We start from the raw sequence: 20,658 nt of genomic DNA, 5'->3' as shown, positions 1-20,658 counted from the left end.
AAATATTGATGAAACTTATATCGTTTAAGAGGTTATTTTCTCCAGATGTGCACAATATAATTTTTTTTAAAAAATTCTTTTCATAAAAGTGGTAAAAAGCGTTTTAAATTTGCTTGAAAAACAACATGTTTATGCAAATCTAAATACAAACGTGAAAAATATTTTTGCGTATACTCAAAAGTAACTGTGTAATTTCGTTATTAGTGGTCGAATTTTGACCACCAGGCGATCCTAGTAATTCTTAAATCGTCAAAAAAAACTGAAAAAATAAAAATACTAGTTTTTTTAGAAAAAACTAACTACCCAATAAAGAATTTACATATTAAAGGAATTAATGTTGTAAAATAGATATTATATAATAAGAATAATATAATATTTGTATACAAAAATTAAATATTTGTATTCTCTTTACCTTAACTGCAAACGGACGTAATTCACCTTAACTGCAAACGGACGTAACCACACAAAAATTCAAAATCGAGTATACGAAATCCGGTCAAACAATATGCCAATTTCGGAAAAATCAAATATCAGGCTTTATTAATTTTGAATATCTTTAGTTTAGTTTGCATCAACAATTTTATTTATTAATTGATTAAATATTCGTCCGTATTGGGCAACTAAAAATAAAAATTAAAATTATCACATATTGGTTAATTAAATTATTAAAATCAAGTTCAGTTTGTATTTATTATATTTGTTAATTTAATGATTATATGAAAATCTTGAAAGACTTTTCATAAAATCGTCATTTTGAGCACTAAAGCAAATCGCAGATTGCAATTTTTAGAATCAAAAAACCGCTAAAATACCGATAAATCGGCAAATCTGTCTGAATTGTCTGATGCGGTGTGCGAATCAGGGATGGAAAAGTTAATAATTGTACTTTTTCTGATACTATTTATTATTAAAAAAGTTCCTTAGTTACGCGACTAATTTGATACTTTCAATCTATTTTCAGTAGATATTTTATGTAACTGCAAATTTACAAATTATTTTAGTTCAGAATGATTTCTGCTATATCCAAAGTAGTTTCTATATAAAATCCTGTACGACAGTACATAATTTCTATACAATTTTTAGTATAACATTATATCCTACAGCTAATGTTCAGTATAATAGTATTTTCTATAGAACATAATTGGTTTAACGGTGTTTCCTATAGAAGATATTTGGTATAGCAGTATGTTTGTAGGCAATTTTAACCCAAAACTACACCAATATGAAAATAATTATAATTTTTTAGTACTCTGAGGATAAAAAAAGTACTATTTTTTTGATACATAACAAAAAAAATAATTTTCCATCCCTGTTGCGAATAAAACCCGCTTTTAACAAGGGACACGCGGTGCGCGCTGTTGTATTGAACTGAACAGAATAGAACAAATAAATTTGTTGAACGTGAAAATAAGGTTTATTTAATATTAACAGACAGTTCATTTCAGGAAGCAGTTGTCCGAGATTGTAAAGCATAATTTATTTTTTTTACAAATAGATTCAAGAGAAAATGGTGAGTATTATAATTATATGGATTGGTTGAATGCATGCTTTTCAGCATCTTGTTTAACTTCACTTCTCACACTCGCGTTTTTTGCATTTTTTGTGTTCATATAGTCTGAGGATATAATTATGCAGTCCACCAATAATGCCAACGAAACAGTGAATAATGTGACAAAGAAGTCGGCCACTGATGGTGAAGGAAAGGTAGCAACGGCTGAAGAAATGACTTCTCGTGATTACTACTTTGATTCGTACGCTCATTTTGGTATACACGAGGAGATGCTGAAAGACGAAGTTAGAACCATCACTTACCGCAACGCCATGTATCACAATAAGCATCTTTTCCGTGGAAAGGTAAGAAGAAGTGTACAATGGCAGCAGTAGTATATTTCTGCAATTTATTTTTTTCTTTTAAGGTTGTTTTGGATGTGGGTTGCGGCACTGGAATTCTTTCCATGTTTGCAGCGAAAGCTGGTGCTGCCACAGTTATTGCGGTAGATTGTTCCAATATTGTCGAATATGCCCGCCAAGTGGTTATTGACAATAATTTGAATGATGTGATTAAAGTGGTCAAGGGAAAAATCGAGGATATTGAATTGCCAAATGGCATTGAGAAAGTGGACATCATCATCTCTGAGTGGATGGGGTTAGTATGAATGTCTGAAAATAGATTACAGAAAATTAAAATAACGATCTAACTTTCATCTCAGATATTGTCTTTTTTATGAGTCGATGTTGGATACAGTATTGTTTGCACGTGACAAGTGGCTGAAATCTGATGGAATGATGTTTCCAGATCGTGGCACACTTTATATCACAGCTATTGAAGACAGGCAGTATAAAGATGAGAAAATCAATTGGTGGGATGATGTATATGGCTTCGATATGAGTTGCATTCGTAAGGTTGCTGTAACCGAACCACTGGTCGATGTGGTTGACCCAAAGCAAGTGGTGTCCACGTCATATCTTATAAAGGAAGTCGATTTGTATACGGTCAAAAAGACCGACTTAGAATTTGTATCTCCGTTCAGTTTGATAATTAAACGCAACGACTTTGTACAGGCTCTAGTTACATACTTCAATATCGAATTTACAAAGTGCCACAAACGTCTTGGTTTCAGCACTTCGCCAGAGGCCACATATACACATTGGAAACAGACTGTATTTTATTTGGATGAATACCTAACAGTCAAGAAAGGCGAAGAGATAAAGGGCACATTTAAGATGAAGCCCAACGAACGCAACAACCGTGATCTCGATTTTAATATTGAGGTGCAGTTTAAGGGTGAACACTCGGAGGTGCACGAAAATAATATTTACAGAATGCGTTGATATTAGTGATGAAGATTGTAAGCTTGATTATATTAAGACTAAAGTTTTATAGATATAAGTTGTTTTATTTGCTACTCAAATCCCCTTTAATGTATCCTTTTTGCTATTGTAAAGCAACAAACAAACCCACAAACAACAGAGAAATACTTCCTAATGCAAACTTAACAATTCCATGGCCGCCCTGACAGCAAAAAATAAAATAAAAGTATATAAATATGTAATAATGTGGGAAGTAATTTAATATTTTTTTGTACTGTAAAAAAAATCCCGTTTATTTTATTGTAAATTATTATTGGCTTGACCAACGTCGAAATTAAAAATTTACCCGATGGTCTGTCTCATCCAATTTGTATTTAAAAAACGATGTTTTTAAATATTTTTTAAATTATTAATTATTTTTTGATGTTTTTTTGTTAAATAAAATGCAATGGGATTTATACACAGAATTGTAAATCTGTAAAAGTGTTATTTTAACCAGAATTGGGGGTAGGACACTAAATTCTTAGTTTCAACTAACAGATAGTAATAGTGCACATTTTTCGGTCACCTACTAGCATTCAACCAGCTACTTCGTTAGCGGTAATGTTAAAATAAAACAAAATCAGCCCAATTATGAATAAAAATTCCCCGGGAGTTTTTCCCTTTTCCCATTTTTTCTATTCAAATTCAATGGGAAAAAACTCCCGCGGAATTTTTATTCATAATTGGGCTGAATAAAGCATAAACTGCAATATCAAAATAAATTATGGGTCGATTATTGACGGCAACCGAATTGCAATTGTCTAAATGGGTATTACAGATAACATCTGGCAGATATCATTTCCGTTGCCAAATTGGCAACCAGGTTGCCAATTCGAATCGAAATACAATGTATAAAGCATACAAATTCGAACGAATTTCTTTTCGAAAGGAGTTACATAATAACCCCCCAGAAATTTATGGTTGCCCTCTGGCAACGTAACTGAAGTTCGGTTGTCATCCATAATCGACACATTTTTGCTAAAGCACGACTTTTATTTAAGTAGCATGATTAAAAGCTTCCGATGTGTGCCTTATTTTATGTTCGGTTCTTACTTTACAGATTCATATGTCTCAAGTTTTTTGTTTCTAGCTTTATTAATTTCATTTTTGAAGAATAAATAAATATGACGCTAATTTCTCCTTTATTTTATGTATCCAGCTAATCAATTTAGAAAACTCAAGACGAATCATTAGAAGAAATCAAATTTCACAGTCTTCCTTATGCATTTTCATTCAATAGGACCATTCGTGTCTACTTTCATATTTGCAGGTCCTTTATGATAGGAATATTAAAAAACAGCATAAAAAAAGAATTAAATGGTACCCCTTTGAACTTTCTCACTTATTCATGTTCAGTATTATAGAAAATTAAAAAGATTCATTAGAAGGAGGAAGAAGTACGTACCTCTTTACGAGTTCTCAATTCATTGTAAAACATTAGAGCCTAAAAATTTTAAGTTAAAATTATATTTTTCTATGTTCATCATTACAGAAATTCAAAAACGGACCATAAATTGCTCTTTGTAGATTCTCACTCAATCATGATTATTAGGCCTGTCACAGAATTCTATTATGATCGAAAGTGGAATTAATTCCGTATTTTGCTTCTTCAGAAAAAGTAAAACGAAAAATTCTTTCGGAATGAAACGACTTTCAGTTTTCAACGTGGAATTGACATTTCTTTGTAATTATTTGTTTTTCTAAATTTTTTAATCTATTTCTGCACGATATCGATCGGAATAAAAACTACCGAATCGAAACTATTCCGTACAAAATGTGTGACATGGCTGTATATGAGGACGTCCATATTAACGAAATAATTCCACTTTTAAAGTTTATTTATTTGACTGAATTCAATTCTTTACATTTTATTTTGCCATTGTTAAATTAATAACGAAAATCTATTATTTTATTGTAATTAAATACCAAAATGAAACGTTTCCCATATCCTACTATATTTAATTATATTTATTCGAATATCAAAAAAATTGGATTTATTGCGTTTTGTTATGGACCTCCTCATATATGCTGAATATCATGTCTAATTAATAGGGTATTCAAACGGTTAACCTATTAACGGTCGGTTAACTGTTCGAATAATTCAAAATTGCCGATTTTCAAATAACAAATAAACCGATTAACCGAAATTTATTTTTTTTTTTGTACTTTAACATATTTTTTTGTATTTATTTTTCCATTTTATTTCAAATATAAATATAAAACATAAATTAAACGCCCAAGAAACATGTTTAGTGAGTATAACAACTGACATACATATTTAATTTACATGTACATATTTGTCTGATGAGAACATGATAATAGTCGAAATTGAAGACAGTATTGAAAAGTTTTTATCAGAACTTATCGAAATTATTAAAAGCATTTAAAATCTCAAAAAAACCAAAAAGGACTCCAATTGTATAATGGAGGATTTCACATGCTTAGAACAAACGAAAAAAATTGAGATATTGGATATTCTTTACCATGCATTATTTTCGATTTCTCCAATATCTACAATCGGCGAGATTTTTTTCCAAATCGAGTTTTATTAAAACTAAAGAAAATTATCTACTTTTTGGTTGAATTGTTATGTTTTGTTTATTTTTTATGTTTTTGTTCTTTTTATTAATAAAATACTTAAATAAGTACAGAAAATTCGTGGTTCTATTTTCACTTTAAAATTTAAATAGAAATTGTTCGGTAAATCGAAATTATCCGATTAAATCAACCCCGATTAATTGAACTATTATTGAAAAATACCATTAGAATGATAATAAAGTATCTTTAAATCATAACGCAGACCTCCTCTACGTATTTCTAGTGGAGGCTGGGCGAGAAACGATACTGAAAAAGGAAACCTGTTTGTTAGTCATCTAAAGAATGTATTTTCCCCAAACGAGTCAAACGATATAATAGAGTTATCACCTACTTTACCCCATATTACTGCAGCTGAACCACTTCGTTTTGAGATTTCAGAGATTGTCAAGGCTATTGTTGATTTAAACTCCAAAAAATCACCTGGTATTGATAAAATCAGTAACAAGATGCTCCTCGAGCTACCCCAAATTGCATTAAGAATAATTCTATTTCTTTTTAATGCTATATTACTCCTTGAATATTATCCACCAGAATGGAAGGTTTCTTTAGTTACAATGATACCTAAGTTGGGAAAAGATCACAGTAAAGTAGGATCATATAGACCCACTAGCCTATTGTCAAATATATCAAAGCGATTCGAAAAACTGTTAATGCACAAATTAAAGCCGATAGTGAATCATTTTAATTGTATTCCAACTCATCAATTCGAATTTCGAGAAAAACATAACACCATAGAACAAATTCACAGGTTGGTAGAAATCATATCCAAGACATTTGAAGAAAAAAAATATTGTTCTGCACTCTTCATCGACGTTTCTCAAGCCTTCGACAAAGTATGGCATGAAGGATTATCGATAAAAATAAAACAATATTTACCAGTGAACACACACAAGCTTCTAGAATGTTATTTAAGTCATCGAAAGTTCGTTCTTAAAGAGGGAGACTTCATAAGTTCACCACAGCCTATTGAAGCAGGCGTACCCCAAGGAAGTATACTGGGTACCTTCCTATATTTGTTATATACTTGTGATATGCCTACAAACAGTCGAACCCACATATCTACTTTTGCTGATGACGCAGCTATACTAGCCATTCATGAAAACCACCAAGAAGCATCTGTACTGTTACAAGACCATATACTCGACATAGAAAGGTGGTTAAAACAATGGAGAATAAAAGTAAACGAGCAAAAATGTATACATCTTACATTCACATTGCGTAGAGAATCGTGCCCACCAATCCTAATAAATAATCATATAATACCTCAACAAACTGAAGTTAAATATCTAGGTCTGCATCTAGACCGACGTCTTACCTGGAAAAAGCATATAGATACGAAATTGACTCAAATGAAGTTAAAATTACTACAAATTTACCGGCTAATTGGTAAAAACTCGAGATTGAGTTTAGATAGCAAACTTTTGCTGTACAGCTCAATAATAAAACCCATATGGTGCTATGGAATTCAATTATGGGGCACGGCCTCAGCTTCTAATATTGAAAAAATTCAAAGATTCCAAAATAAAATATTACGAATAATAACAGCAGCGCCTTGGTATGTGAGAAATATTTACATTCATAAGGACCTAGGTGTCTCCCTGGTGAAAAATGAAATACAAAAACAAGCGGAGTCATTTTTGAAAAAGTTAGAAGTTCAGCCAAACCCGACTAAGAAGAAGGAATCCAACAGACCTGCGCTAATGATAGGATCTATAAATTAAACATAATTTTTCGTCCAACTGTGGTGGGACGTAAATAAAAAATAATATTTAGATTTAAGATTTGAACAAATTATTGATAGTTCACATTATTTTGTGAAGATACAATAAATAAAATATGAAATAAAAAAAAAAAAAATCACAACATGTGGATTGTCATATATTTAGGAACATTTAAGTTTCCAGGTTCATTATTAAAAAAATAGATACCGTTGTAAGAAAAAAAGTAATATTATTTACTCTGGGAATTATCACTAATCTACGATAATATGTCGCTAATTAAGAGTTTATTTCATGTTTCTAGGTCCATTATTATACAAAACTCAAAAAGTAGCACAGAAGAAAAAAGGTTCCAGACATGACTTGAATCATGGTCCGAACTGTACAGAATTTGATAGAGTGATTAATTTCTTAAAACTTTAAATGGCATGTGTCGAAATTTATGTTGATATATACAATTTTTTCTTAAAATATGGGTTATATGGGCGGTATGGTCAATTATTGAGCGATCCTCAAAATATTTAGGTTCATATAAAACATATTTATGGCTGCTCAAAGAGTATTTCGGGTGACATTCATATGGAGGCTAGGTGAAATCATGGACCGATATTGCCTATTTTCAATTCCAAACAATCCTTATATACAGAATGCATTTGTGGAATATTTCAGCCAGCTAGCTCCTTTTGTATGGAGCTAGCTGGCTGTGTTTTCAACAGACGGACATAGCTAGATTGAAATTTGTTTAACAATTTTTAAAAATTTGAAATGGGAGTTTTGAAACTGCCGTTAAAAAAAATATTTTTTTTTTTGGTTATACCTGCGAATAGGTTAACTGTATCCTATGAAGATAAAAACTCATATACAAGTAAATATGGATATATTTTAAGTAAGAATAAACTTTTGTTTTAATATTTCTCAAAATATTGTTACGTTTTAACCTTTTCAAAACGTTTGGTTTATTTCCTTTAAATAAACCGGATTGCAAATAAAAGCCGTTTAGTAGTTTGAAAATTGTAACAACTTTTTATTTATTGAAAATGTACAACAGAATTAAATAAAACTGAAAAAAAAACTCAGTGTTTTTTTATACACGTTTATAAATTCGCAGAAATAAAGACACACTTTATAATGTACACGAATTTACTTGAAAAACACAACACACTTTAAGGCACTCAGTTGATGTTTATTTTAAAAGCGTCTCTGATAAACTGACTCACGACTGCAACCTCTGCCACTATTTATAACACTGCCATCTGCACTCTAGATTGTTCTTTAACTGTCAAAATTCGAATATTCTAGATCATAATAATACATACGCCATCTGTGATGTACTTTCTACAATGTTCTTTAACTGAATATTCGAATATACGGTCGCAGCAAACAGCGTTGCTAACTTACGATCAAATCAACTGAAAGCTTTTATTTAATAATGCCCACAGATATGTTACAGTTTGCTATTACAGCACTGTTATTTGAAAGCGTTATATTTGAATTCAAGTAACAATATGTTTTTATATGTTTTTATAACGATAATACAAATAATAATAATATAATACAAATTTTGTACGTCTCCTTTAAAGCTTCAAGCATACGACACTCACATATATGCACTGATTAACGGGTTTATTTGATCGTCTCCAGGGTAGGGTGCTATAGCTGAAACAAAAAGTCGACTTTTTCCGTTTTTTACAAAGTCGACTTTTCGAAATTTTGACTTTTGGTAGTTTATGAAAAGTCGACTTTTCAAACTTTCGACATTTTAGTTAATCGACTTTTTTCGACTATTTTCGTCTTTCCGACTATTTTCGACTTTTTTCAACTTTTTACCATTTTTTGTAGAAAATACATGGTTTCTACATTTATTAATGTGCCTTTTGTAATGTTTAGCAATGAAAAGTAAATTTATCAAGGCGATAATAATTAGAAGAATTTTGTGTAGAAAAAAGCTTTATTTTATGAACATTATTTATTACTAGCTGAACCCGGTACGAGTTGCTGACCTTTAGAAAACATCTGTTTTATATTGCATCTCGATCTCGATTTTAATATACAGTGTAGGAAAAAATCGGTAATCCAACCTTCAATGTTAATACATGTGGTGCCATTTCGGCTGCTTCCAATGAATTCAAAAATTCAGTAGGATAATTGACGACTTGTTTTTCGTTCATTACTGTGTCAATCGATTTGTATTTTATTGTTTCGCCAGGCTTTTTCAATTGTATTTGGTCATCGCTTGTTAACATAATAATTTTTTGATTAAAAGTAGATTTCATATGGAAATTTCTGTTACCCAAAAGGCTTTTCTGAAGACTCCGTGAAAATTTCATTAAAATCGGTTCAGCCATTTTTGAGTCTTGAGTCCAACATACCTACACACATCCATTTTTATGAAATATATGGCATTAGTGGTATAATGTAAAAATTGGATTTTTACACGCCCCTCCGCCCACAGACCGAATATCAAAAATCTGACTATACAGTGTTATCCGCTGGGCTATTCTGAAGATTACCCGGAAATTTCATCAAAATCGGTCCAGCGGTTTTTTATATATATAGATGGCTTAGCGGTATAATGTAAAAATTTGATTTTGCCACACCACTCCGGCGACAGACCGAAAATAAAAAATCTGACTTTAGAGTGTTACCCGCTAGGCTATTCTAAACATACATCCATTTTTATATATATAGATTGAAAATGTTTGTATGAGAAAATTCCAAAATATTCCTTACGAAAGCACCGAATGGAACTAATGTAGTACTTTAGGTGTCTAAAACCATATTCATAAAATTTCCTTTCGAATGATACCAGTTTGGAGCTAATCGGTTGGATGGTCTCAGAGTCTATAACGGACATAGGTGGAAACATTTTTTGTATTTTATATATATAGAAGATAGAAGATATATTTATGTATATTAGAATACACTACAAAAAATGCAAGTGTACCAAATTGCAATAGTTTTAGTATAATGTTCTAAAAAAAAAGTCGACTTTTATCGACTCTTCGACTATTCGACATAATCGATTGTTCGATTTTTTTCCGACCAAAAAGTCGATTATTCGAACAATCGACTTATAGAACCCTAGTCTAAATTACCGTACAATACGGTATTTAACGTACGGTTAACATCACTGCGAGCAATTCACTACGAAAGTTAACAACCATTTATAATAAAATACAACTATGTATGCATATTCATAATATTAGATAACCTTAAAAATTATGTTTTTTTTTTCGTTGGCTAAAAGATTAATAAAAGTTTCTGGATAATTTTTGAATTAAAATGCGTTTTTCTCCAAGATTGTATGCCCAACATTTGGGTTGGACATTTAAAAAACATTGGCAAGTACAGGGCAAACGTATTCCAAACGATACCGGTGCTGCTAGCGAATTGCAAAAATTGGGCATTCAAGTGAAAGATGTTGAAGATGTAATCCATCCAAAATTGGAAAAACAGCGGTAAGATTATTGATTACTTAATATTATTAAATTATGTGACAATATCTTTATTTTTAGAATTGAAATCGTTGGAAATCATCCTATCGTTGTCCCTGAAGATGAATCCCATCCGCACTGGCACCAGCAGAAATGCCATATTTATGGAAACGCTAACGTCTTACTTGAGGGTGTGCAACAAGCTCAAGTTCTCACTAAAACTATAGAAATTAAAGGTTTTCCAAAAACAATCCAAGATTCTATAACGAAAATACAATTACCTACCAATGTTGATCGACATGTTCACCAATTGATAATGGCATCACATGTTTTGGACGCAGAACAAGTAAAATTACCAAAAGTCAAATTATCGGATAGACCAGCTTTTAATCTCCCAAGGGATTATGGAATTTCTCACCAGCGTAAAAAGTAACAAAACATATTTTAATTGTTTAGTTTTCATTATTTATTAGATTAATTTCAGTCGTTTACTAACTAACAAATTGATTACTGAATGCGAAAAATTATCTGGTCGGTCTGTAGCCTCTCGTCGCCAATTGCTTGATCAGGTTGATTTCAAGGTTACCGTTCCAAAAGGTGACGATTTATTGCAGTTTGAGTTATCTGTCGAAAAATTGATAACATCATCACGACCAATTGAGCAAATCAAAGTTAAATATGATGGAGAATTGCCCGATTTATATCCTATCAAGTACACAATTTCTTTGCCAAAGAAAAATATCTACACAACTGAAACATTTTATCGTAAGACTATTTTTACCATATGAAATAATAGGCATTCAAGTAAATTCTTCATTCAGCTCTTAGTAATAGGATTAATTCTTCAAATCCCCATACAATTATTACGTTTTTCAATAAGGAATTGGTTGGGAATCTGCATGATGTTGGAGTTACAACAAATCAATTTCAGAGTCGCACAATGTTGAAAGCTTTTGCAGTAGCAGCTGCACGAGCAAAACAGTTATATGGGGTAAGTAGTCTTAAATCGACGTATTTCTATGTTGTGGATATTTTAAAAGTTTTTGATATTTTAAAATTTCTTTTCGTTTTTCAATTGAAGGAATCCGCTATAGAAAATTTGCCGAAACCAATTGTGGTGCAAAGTATACAGACAGATGGGCGCACGTTTCATTTTGGTATTTTTCAATTAAATACTTTGGCTCTTGGAGAAAATGGCGATTTGAAAAATTATTGGTTCAACGAATCAAATATGGATCTGTTCGCTGAATGTGGTTATAAAACTGGTCGTCCATATTTGGAAGGATACAATAAAGACGTTTTTCGCTGTTTGAATGCGTTTTATAATAATTCCTAAATACATATACATACGTAAATAAATTATTGGTTTTTGTTAAAAATAATAATTCACTGTTTGGCGTAGAGTTCTTCAAAAAAGTTAAATTGCGAATTTTGGACGTCCCCCTCTAGAATTGGCCATTAAATAATTGTCGTTCTAATCTATATTTATAAAAGTGAATGTGTGTTTATATGTATGTATATATGTATATTTGTTGGTTTGAAGTCTATAGACGGCTAAACGGCTAACCAGATTTGATTGAAATTATGACTGTATGTTTTTCTATATCTGCAAGGAACACTAGGATACTTTTTGTTTTGATTTTTCAAGTGGGCGTGGTACCTCCCATACAAAGTTAATTTTAAATATCAAATCTTTGGAAAACCTATAGTCCTCAAATTTTGCAATACCACCGTTTGTATAAATATTTGAGACCAAAATGGGAGTAGAAGCCACAGTGGTCGTGGCACCTCCCATATGTTGATAATTAAAAAATCTATTATATGGGATACAATAAGAGATAGAGTCCATAAATTTTGCACGGTTATTCTATCAATAATAATATTTAGGACAAGAATGGGCGGACTATCAATAGTGGGCGTGGTACATCCCATACAAACTAAATACTAAAATTCATATCTATCTGTATAATTTTGATATGTAATACAATGAAACTTTGAATGAAATACATATTTAGGCCAAAAATGGGCAAACTAACAAAAGTGGGCGTGGCACCTTCCATAGATATAATGACAAATTATATAAGGGGAAAGCTATAGCAGCTATCAATAATAATTTTTAGTACAGAAATGCGCGGACTACCAACAATATTAAGTAAATGTTAAAATTTCTATACATTTGAAACCCTTATATACATATATGTGGGATTTCACGTCAAGTGAACCAACTTTTAATAGTAATTCACACAATTTTTCAACAAGATCGGTCCAGAATTCTCTGAGTTAGAGGGTGTCAAAATTTTACATTTTGGCCAAACATGTGATTTTTCTCATCCATGTAACTTATTACCTATTGTTCTTAGCAAAATGTGTTCCAAATAGTTTAGATATCTATTTCTTCATTCTTTGGAAAAAAAAAAAATATTAAAAAAAAAAATAAAAAATTTTTAATATTTTTTTTCCGAAAAAGACGGGCCTCTTTTTTCAAAAGGAGCCCTTTATTAAATTTTTTTTGCTCAAAAGAAAGCTAAGGTATTCCTTTAGGAGCTTTTTGGTCTCGTAGTGGGATGCGAGTGGGATAGTATCAAAATAAATGTTGTAACACAAAAATTGTATGTCTTGACTTACAAAATATTTATTTTGATAGATATTCCACTCGCATCACACTACGAGACCAAACATTTCTTAAAGGAATAGACCTAAGCTTTCTTTTGAGCAAAAAAAGGGCCCCTTTTGAAAAAAGTTAGATTTTGCCGAAAAAAAATAAAAAATTGAATATCTTGAGTTACAAAACATTTATTTTGCTATATATCCCACTCGCATCCCACTAAGTGACCAAATAGATCTTAAAGGACTAGAGCAGTGATGTTCAAAAATAAAAATGAAGATATTTGGTGAGAGAGCTACCCAGCAAACATAATGTCAAACACTTAAAATAATAACAAAATGAAGAAAGTTTAAATTTAGAATTTTTGTCAAATAAAACCAATTTATTAAATGAATATAATTTAAATTTTAAGGAAATGAAAGAATATACATTATACGGCCGAAATACTCTCAAATTTTTTATTTATTTTTAACTTTGTTTTTTTGTGTTCAATTGTAATTGAAACGCGTGTGTTTGCTATGCTTCATCCAAAAACCAACCAACAACAATCTTATTGAATTTCTGAAAAAATGAGACATTTATTACGCTCTTTAAAAGAGCGTAACAAATGTGTTTAAATTTTTTAAACAATTGTTGTATGGGATGAACTTCACTGGACTAGAGCCAAGCTTTCTTTTGAGCGAAAAAAAAATAGAAAAGGGTCCATTTTGAAAAGTTTTTGATTTTGCAAAAAAAGTCAAAAATTGCATGTTTTGAGTTACAAAACATTTTTTGATAGATATCAAACTCGCATCCCACTATGCGACCAAATAGGTCTTCAAAGAAAATATCTAAGCTTTATTTTAAGAAAAAAAAAAGTTTTTCGGAAAAAAAATATAAAAAAGTTTTAATTTTTTTTTTCGAAAGAATGAAGAAATATGTAGCTATCTAAACTATTTGGAACACATTTTACTAAGAACAATAGGTAAAATGTCAAATTTTGACCCCCTCTAACTCAGAGAATTCTGGACCGATCTTGTTGAAAAATTGTGTCTGAATTACTATTCAATAGGTCTAACCTTGGTGTAAATTTCATCGGAAGAAATTTCCGATCGGTAGACATCGATTTTGGTTTACTTGACTTGAGTTGGTTTACTTGACGCGAAATCCCCCATATATGTATATAAGTCAATGTGTGTTTGTTTGTATGATTGTATTTGTAGTGGCACTCGACTTACAGTAAGGCAATTAATGAACAATCTAATCGGAGCGACCTTTATAACTGGGAATTATAACTTCGGAAATGGCATTTGATTTTAATCGATTGCAGTTTCCTATTTGCTTAGTATTTGTAATGACAATTCATAAAGCTCAAGGTTAGTCTTTGCAAGTTTGCGGACTAAATCCAGAAAATCCATGTTTTTCACATGAACAGAAACTAATTTTATATAGACTAAATATATTGTAAAACTTTACGGTACGGGTAGCGAAGCACACCGGGTTTTAGCTAGTAAGATATAATAGACAAAAATTGGTTAAAAAATTTTAAAGATATTAAAGAATCGCCAGGCCATTAACGTGTCTCAGGCCACTAAAACAAGAAATGTAGAAACAAAATTATTAAAATAAAAGCTTATTTTTACTTAAAATATATCCATATTTACTTATATATGAGTTTTTGTCTTCGTAGGATACCGTTTACCAAAGTATAACCCGTTAACCTATTCGCAGGTATGACCAAAAAAAAATTTTATCGGCAGTTTCAATACTCCAATTTTAAATTTTCAAAAATTTTGTTAAACATATTTCAGAATTTTTTGATAATCACATTGGCATTTATTAGGAACATAATAGGAAATAAAAATATGAAAAATGTGTGACAATACCTCCTATAGTTTTTCCGTACCTGTGATTAAAATTTTGCGATTTTCGAGAAAAACTATTTTTTTTGGCTATATTTTGGCGAATGAGCCGACTTTCCTTACTGTTATGATTTTTAAGTAAAAGCTATTCAGAATATTGTAGACCAGATAGTTGTAAATATAGTTTGAAAGTTTTACTAAAATCGAAAAACGTTAACTAAGAGTTAAAGTTTTCCGATTTCGTGAAGGTCGAAGGTAAAATTTTTCAATATTTGAATTTCTCATGAAAAGATAGTGAAATATTATATATTTTTTTGCAGACTATAAAAGAATAGTCAATTTCAATAGTGCTGACCAAAATTTGATTTTTATACTTTAAAATATTGTATTGTTTATTAGAAAATAGTATTAGTCTGCTTTTACACAGGGCAAGTTTACTTGAAGCAAGTCTCGTCGATTTCCTTTTAAACTTGCTCGTCTGTTTACACACAGCAAGTCTGTGAGCAATTTTGTATGGCAAAACCTAATAGACGCCATATTGAAAATGAGAAAACAAAAGAAATTTGAAGAGACTTGCCAGTACAAGCAAGTGTGTACCCCTCTTCTTTCTTCTTGCCTCTCTCTCCTATAAACTCTAGACTTGCGCAAGAAAAATTGCCCTGTGTAAAAGCAGACTTACTAAGACATTTTGAAAAATTTACACAATTTTGTTCAATTTTGACCACACATTTATCAAACGGCAAAATATTGAACATATTTGTAATTGATTTTTGCTTTAATAACGTAATTAATATTTTATTGAGGATTTTATTTAATAGTAAAATTGATTTTAACAATTTAGTGTACTTTTGATTTATTAAATTGAAAAAATAACTTAAATGATTCAGTTTATTTAATTCTGAAAAGCATAATGCTTTCAAATAACAGTGCTGTAATAGCAAACTGTAACATATCTGTGGGCATTATTAAATAAAAGATTTCAGTTGACCATTGATCGTAAGTTGGCAACGCTGTCGAATTCGAATATTCAGTTAAAGAACATTGTAGAAATAGAGCTTTCTAGATGGTAATGCAGTGTTATAAATAGTGGCAGAGGTTGCAGTCGTGAGTGAGTTTATCAGAGACGCTTTTCGAATAAACATCAACGAAGTGCCTTAAAGTGTGTTGTGTTTTTCAAGTAAATTCGTGTACATTATAAATTGTGTCTGTATTTATAAATGTGTATAAAAAACATTGAGTGGCTATTTAATTCTGTTGTTGTTGTACATTTTAAAGAAATAAAGAGTTGTTACAATTTTCAAACTACTAACGGCTTTTATTTGCAATCAAAAGTATACGGTTTATTTAAAAGAAATAAACCAGCGTTTTGAAAAGGTTAAAACGTAACAATACTAAATTCCCGACCCCAGTTGACGACATACATCTCCACATCATGATATGGCCTCCATCGTATTTACGTAGATTTTTGAGTTGCAAATTGAAATCAAGATTAAATTAGCTTTTATCAACAAATTAAATTTATTTGGGTCTGATGGAGAGTCATATGTTCGTGGAAAACCAAATGCGGAACTGCAACTCAAAAATCTGGCACTGTAAACACGATGGAGGTCGTAAATTGACCTTTAACCTTTTGGAAGTAAAGAATTTTATTAGCATCATTTTAAGGACAATATCTTTGGTTTTAAAATGGAGTCAAAAATTATGCTAGTCTTTGAGTAGTTTCAAAGTTATGGGCAATTTAAAAAATTTTAAATTTTAAAATATTTTTACATCGGAATGAGTTTCCATTGAAAAAGTCACTGATATAAGGAACATATTGGATATATTATGTATGTGGTAAATTTCATAAAAATCGGATATGGTAAATCCGACTGCTGTCCGCTTTCACATGGATCCTCCCTATTATGAATTTATTTTCATACTATTCTAAATGTTGAAATCTTGACACAAATTTAGCATTTGGCATTTTTTTTTAGCATTTCGAGATGTTAAAACACATGGCTTAACAACCGTGTTAAAACATTGATAAAAGCCTAACATGATGAGTATATACCCAACACTAACATCATGTTAGTGTTAATGTTAAAAATTTCATGCCAGTTGTAGACCTAGTGTTAAAAATAGTAAGAGCCTGTGACATCAGGTTGTTGTCAATTGAAACAGCTGTAAATCGTATAGAAACTCAATGGCTGGAGCTAAAAACCCATTTTGAAATTGCTGCCTCTTCCGAATCTTGTCATCAAGCTAAAATTTTAAAAGAGTTATGTACAGATAAAAATTTATTGTATTTAAAATGTTTAAAGCCTTTATTATCTATCAGATATGCAAAAAGTAAATAAAATGTTTGAAAGAAATGACGCCTATCCAAACTCTTATTCTCAGAATTACACATTCTTTTAAAAAATCTTTCATCTCAAACAGTTTTAAAATCTGAATATTTTGATCCTTTAACTTCATCTTTAGAAAATTTTTATATACAGTCAAGGAAAAAAGTCTAAATACACCCTACGATTTTGAAGTTTTAGAGAATTAGTGGCGATAATTAAAAAAGATGTTATAGCAATTTTTAAGGTATTTAATATTAAGACTATTTGAAGTAAAAAAGAATGTGAAAAAAATGTAACATAGAAATTATTGGGAAAAAACGTAATAATTAGCGGGAAAAAAGTCTACATACAATGTAGTATCTTCTAACATCAAATATAATATTTAAAACAAAGAAAAGGAAATAACTGTTAATTTTGTTGATTTATTTAAATTTACAAACTTTACAATTGTTAAAGTGATAATTAAAGATTTTTTTGAATTTTTATCCTTGAAAATGACAAATTGAAAAGAGATTCATATTCCAGCTCGAAATATGGTCGCAAATCTCCGAAAGGAAAATAAATTTCTGAATTTTTTGATAATCACATTGGCATTTATTAGGAACATAATAGGAAATAAAAATATGAAAAATGTGTGACAATACCTCCTATAGTTTTTCCGTACCTGTGATTAAAATTTTGCGATTTTCGAGAAAAACTATTTTTTTGGCTATATTTTGGCGAATGAGCCGACTTTCCTTACTGTTATGATTTTTAAGTAAAAGCTATTCAGAATATTATAGACCAGATAGTTGTAAATATAGTTTGAAAGTTTTACTAAAATCGAAAAACGTTAACTAAGAGTTAACGTTTTCCGATTTCGTGAAGGTCGAAGGTAAAATTTTTCAATATTTGAATTTCTCATGAAAAGATAGTGAAATGTTATATATTTTTTTGCAGACTATAAAAGAATAGTCAATTTCAATAGTGCTGACCAAAATTTGATTTTTATACTTTAAAATATTGTATTGTTTATTAGAAAATAGTATTACTAAGACATTTTGAAAAATTTACACAATTTTGTTCAATTTTGACCACACATTTATCAAACGGCAAAATATTGAACATATTTGTAATTGATTTTTGCTTTAATAACGTAATTAATATTTTATTGAGGATTTTATTTAATAATAAAATTGATTTTAGTATACTTTTGATTTATTAAATTTAAAAAATAACTTAAATGATTCAGTTTATTTAATTCTGAAAAGCATAATGCTTTCAAATAACAGTGCTGTAATAGCAAACTGTAACATATCTGTGGGCATTATTAAATAAAAGCTTTCAGTTGACCATTGATCGTAAGTTGGCAACGCTGTCGAATTCGAATATTCAGTTAAAGAACATTGTAGAAATAGAGTTTTCTAGATGGTAATGCAGTGTTATAAATAGTGGCAGAGGTTGCAGTCGTGAGTGAGTTTATCAGAGACGCTTTTCGAATAAACATCAACGAAGTGCCTTAAAGTGTGTTGTGTTTTTCAAGTAAATTCGTGTACATTATAAATTGTGTCTGTATTTCTGAGAATTTATAAACGTGTATAAAAAACATTGAGTGGCTATTTAATTCTGTTGCTGTTGTACATTTTAAAGAAATAAAGAGTTGTTACAATTTTCAAACTACTAACGGCTTTTATTTGCAATCAAAAGTATACGGTTTATTTAAAAGAAATAAACCAGCGTTTTGAAAAGGTTAAAACGTAACAATACTAAATTCCCGACCCCAGTTGACGACATACATCTCCACATCATGATATGGCCTCCATCGTATTTACGTAGATTTTTGAGTTGCAAATTGAAATCAAGATTAAATTAGCTTTTATCAACAAATTAAATTTATTTGGGTCTGATGGAGAGTCATATGTTCGTGGAAAACCAAATGCGGAACTGCAACTCAAAAATCTGGCACTGTAAACACGATGGAGGTCGTAAATTGACCTTTAACCTTTTGGAAGTAAAGAATTTTATTAGCATCATTTTAAGGACAATATCTTTGGTTTTAAAATGGAGTCAAAAATTATGCTAGTCTTTGAGTAGTTTCAAAGTTATGGGCAATTTAAAAAATTTTAAATTTTAAAATATTTTTACATCGGAATGAGTTTCCATTGAAAAAGTCACTGATATAAGGAACATATTGGATATATTATGTATGTGGTAAATTTCATAAAAATCGGATATGGTAAATCCGACTGCTGTCCGCTTTCACATGGATCCTCCCTATTATGAATTTATTTTCATACTATTCTAAATGTTGAAATCTTGACACAAATTTAGCATTTGGCATTTTTTTTTAGCATTTCGAGATGTTAAAACACATGGCTTAACAACCGTGTTAAAACATTGATAAAAGCCTAACATGATGAGTATATACCCAACACTAACATCATGTTAGTGTTAATGTTAAAAATTTCATGCCAGTTGTAGACCTAGTGTTAAAAATAGTAAGAGCCTGTGACATCAGGTTGTTGTCAATTGAAACAGCTGTAAATCGTATAGAAACTCAATGGCTGGAGCTCAAAACCCATTTTGAAATTGCTGCCTCTTCCGAATCTTGTCATCAAGCTAAAATTTTAAAAGAGTTATGTACAGATAAAAATTTATTGTATTTAAAATGTTTAAAGCCTTTATTATCTATCAGATATGCAAAAAGTAAAAAAGAATGTGAAAAAAATGTAACATAGAAATTATTGGGAAAAAACGTAATAATTAGAGGGAAAAAAGTCTACATACAATGTAGTATTTTCTAACATCAAATATAATATTTAAAACAAAGAAAAGGAAATAACTGTTAATTTTGTTGATTTATTTAAATTTACAAACATTACAATTGTTAAAGTGATAATTAAAGATTTTTTTGAATTTTTATCCTTGAAAATGACAAATTGAAAAGAGATTCATATTCCAGTTCGAAATATGGTCGCAAATCTCCGAAAGGAAAATAAATTTTATGGAGAAATTGCTAAGACAACAAAATTAAGTCGGCTACTGTACATACGATCATAAAACATTATAATAACACCAATAGAACCGAAAATAAGCCAAGATCTGGCAGACCTAAGAAGCTTTCGAGACGTGATGTTACCAATATTTTGAAATTAGTGAACCAGGATTCGAAAATAAGCGCCCCAAAATTGGCGGAACAGATCGAAAAATGTTCCAATAACATTGTTATTCCACGAAAAATTATAAACATTTTACATGACAATGGATTTAATAGCAGAACATAACGCAAAAAACCACCCATAT

The 20,658-nt window shown here is 30.4% G+C and overlaps 2 protein-coding genes across 2 annotated transcripts; both read left to right on the top strand.

Annotated features, from left to right (window-relative positions):
* The first annotated feature begins 1,315 nt into the window (after positions 1 to 1,315).
* Positions 1,316 to 3,278, top strand: Art1 (arginine methyltransferase 1). The gene is made up of 4 exons (XM_065515010.1): positions 1,316 to 1,510; positions 1,615 to 1,854; positions 1,917 to 2,146; positions 2,211 to 3,278. Exons 1-4 carry the CDS (start codon positions 1,508 to 1,510, stop codon positions 2,830 to 2,832), a joined length of 1,095 nt encoding a protein of 364 aa, XP_065371082.1. The 5' UTR covers positions 1,316 to 1,507; the 3' UTR covers positions 2,833 to 3,278.
* Positions 3,279 to 10,399: 7,121 nt separating this feature from the next.
* mRpL37 (mitochondrial ribosomal protein L37) lies at positions 10,400 to 11,988 on the top strand. The gene is made up of 5 exons (XM_065499111.1): positions 10,400 to 10,627; positions 10,685 to 11,032; positions 11,088 to 11,368; positions 11,425 to 11,594; positions 11,685 to 11,988. Exons 1-5 carry the CDS (start codon positions 10,452 to 10,454, stop codon positions 11,937 to 11,939), a joined length of 1,230 nt encoding a protein of 409 aa, XP_065355183.1. The 5' UTR covers positions 10,400 to 10,451; the 3' UTR covers positions 11,940 to 11,988.
* The last annotated feature ends 8,670 nt before the right edge of the window (positions 11,989 to 20,658 follow it).

The sequence above is a fragment of the Calliphora vicina genome, chromosome 1 (assembly GCF_958450345.1).
Source record: "Calliphora vicina chromosome 1, idCalVici1.1, whole genome shotgun sequence".
NCBI classification, from domain to species: domain Eukaryota; kingdom Metazoa; phylum Arthropoda; class Insecta; order Diptera; family Calliphoridae; genus Calliphora; species Calliphora vicina.
This window is presented reverse-complemented; position numbering and strand designations above follow the sequence as displayed.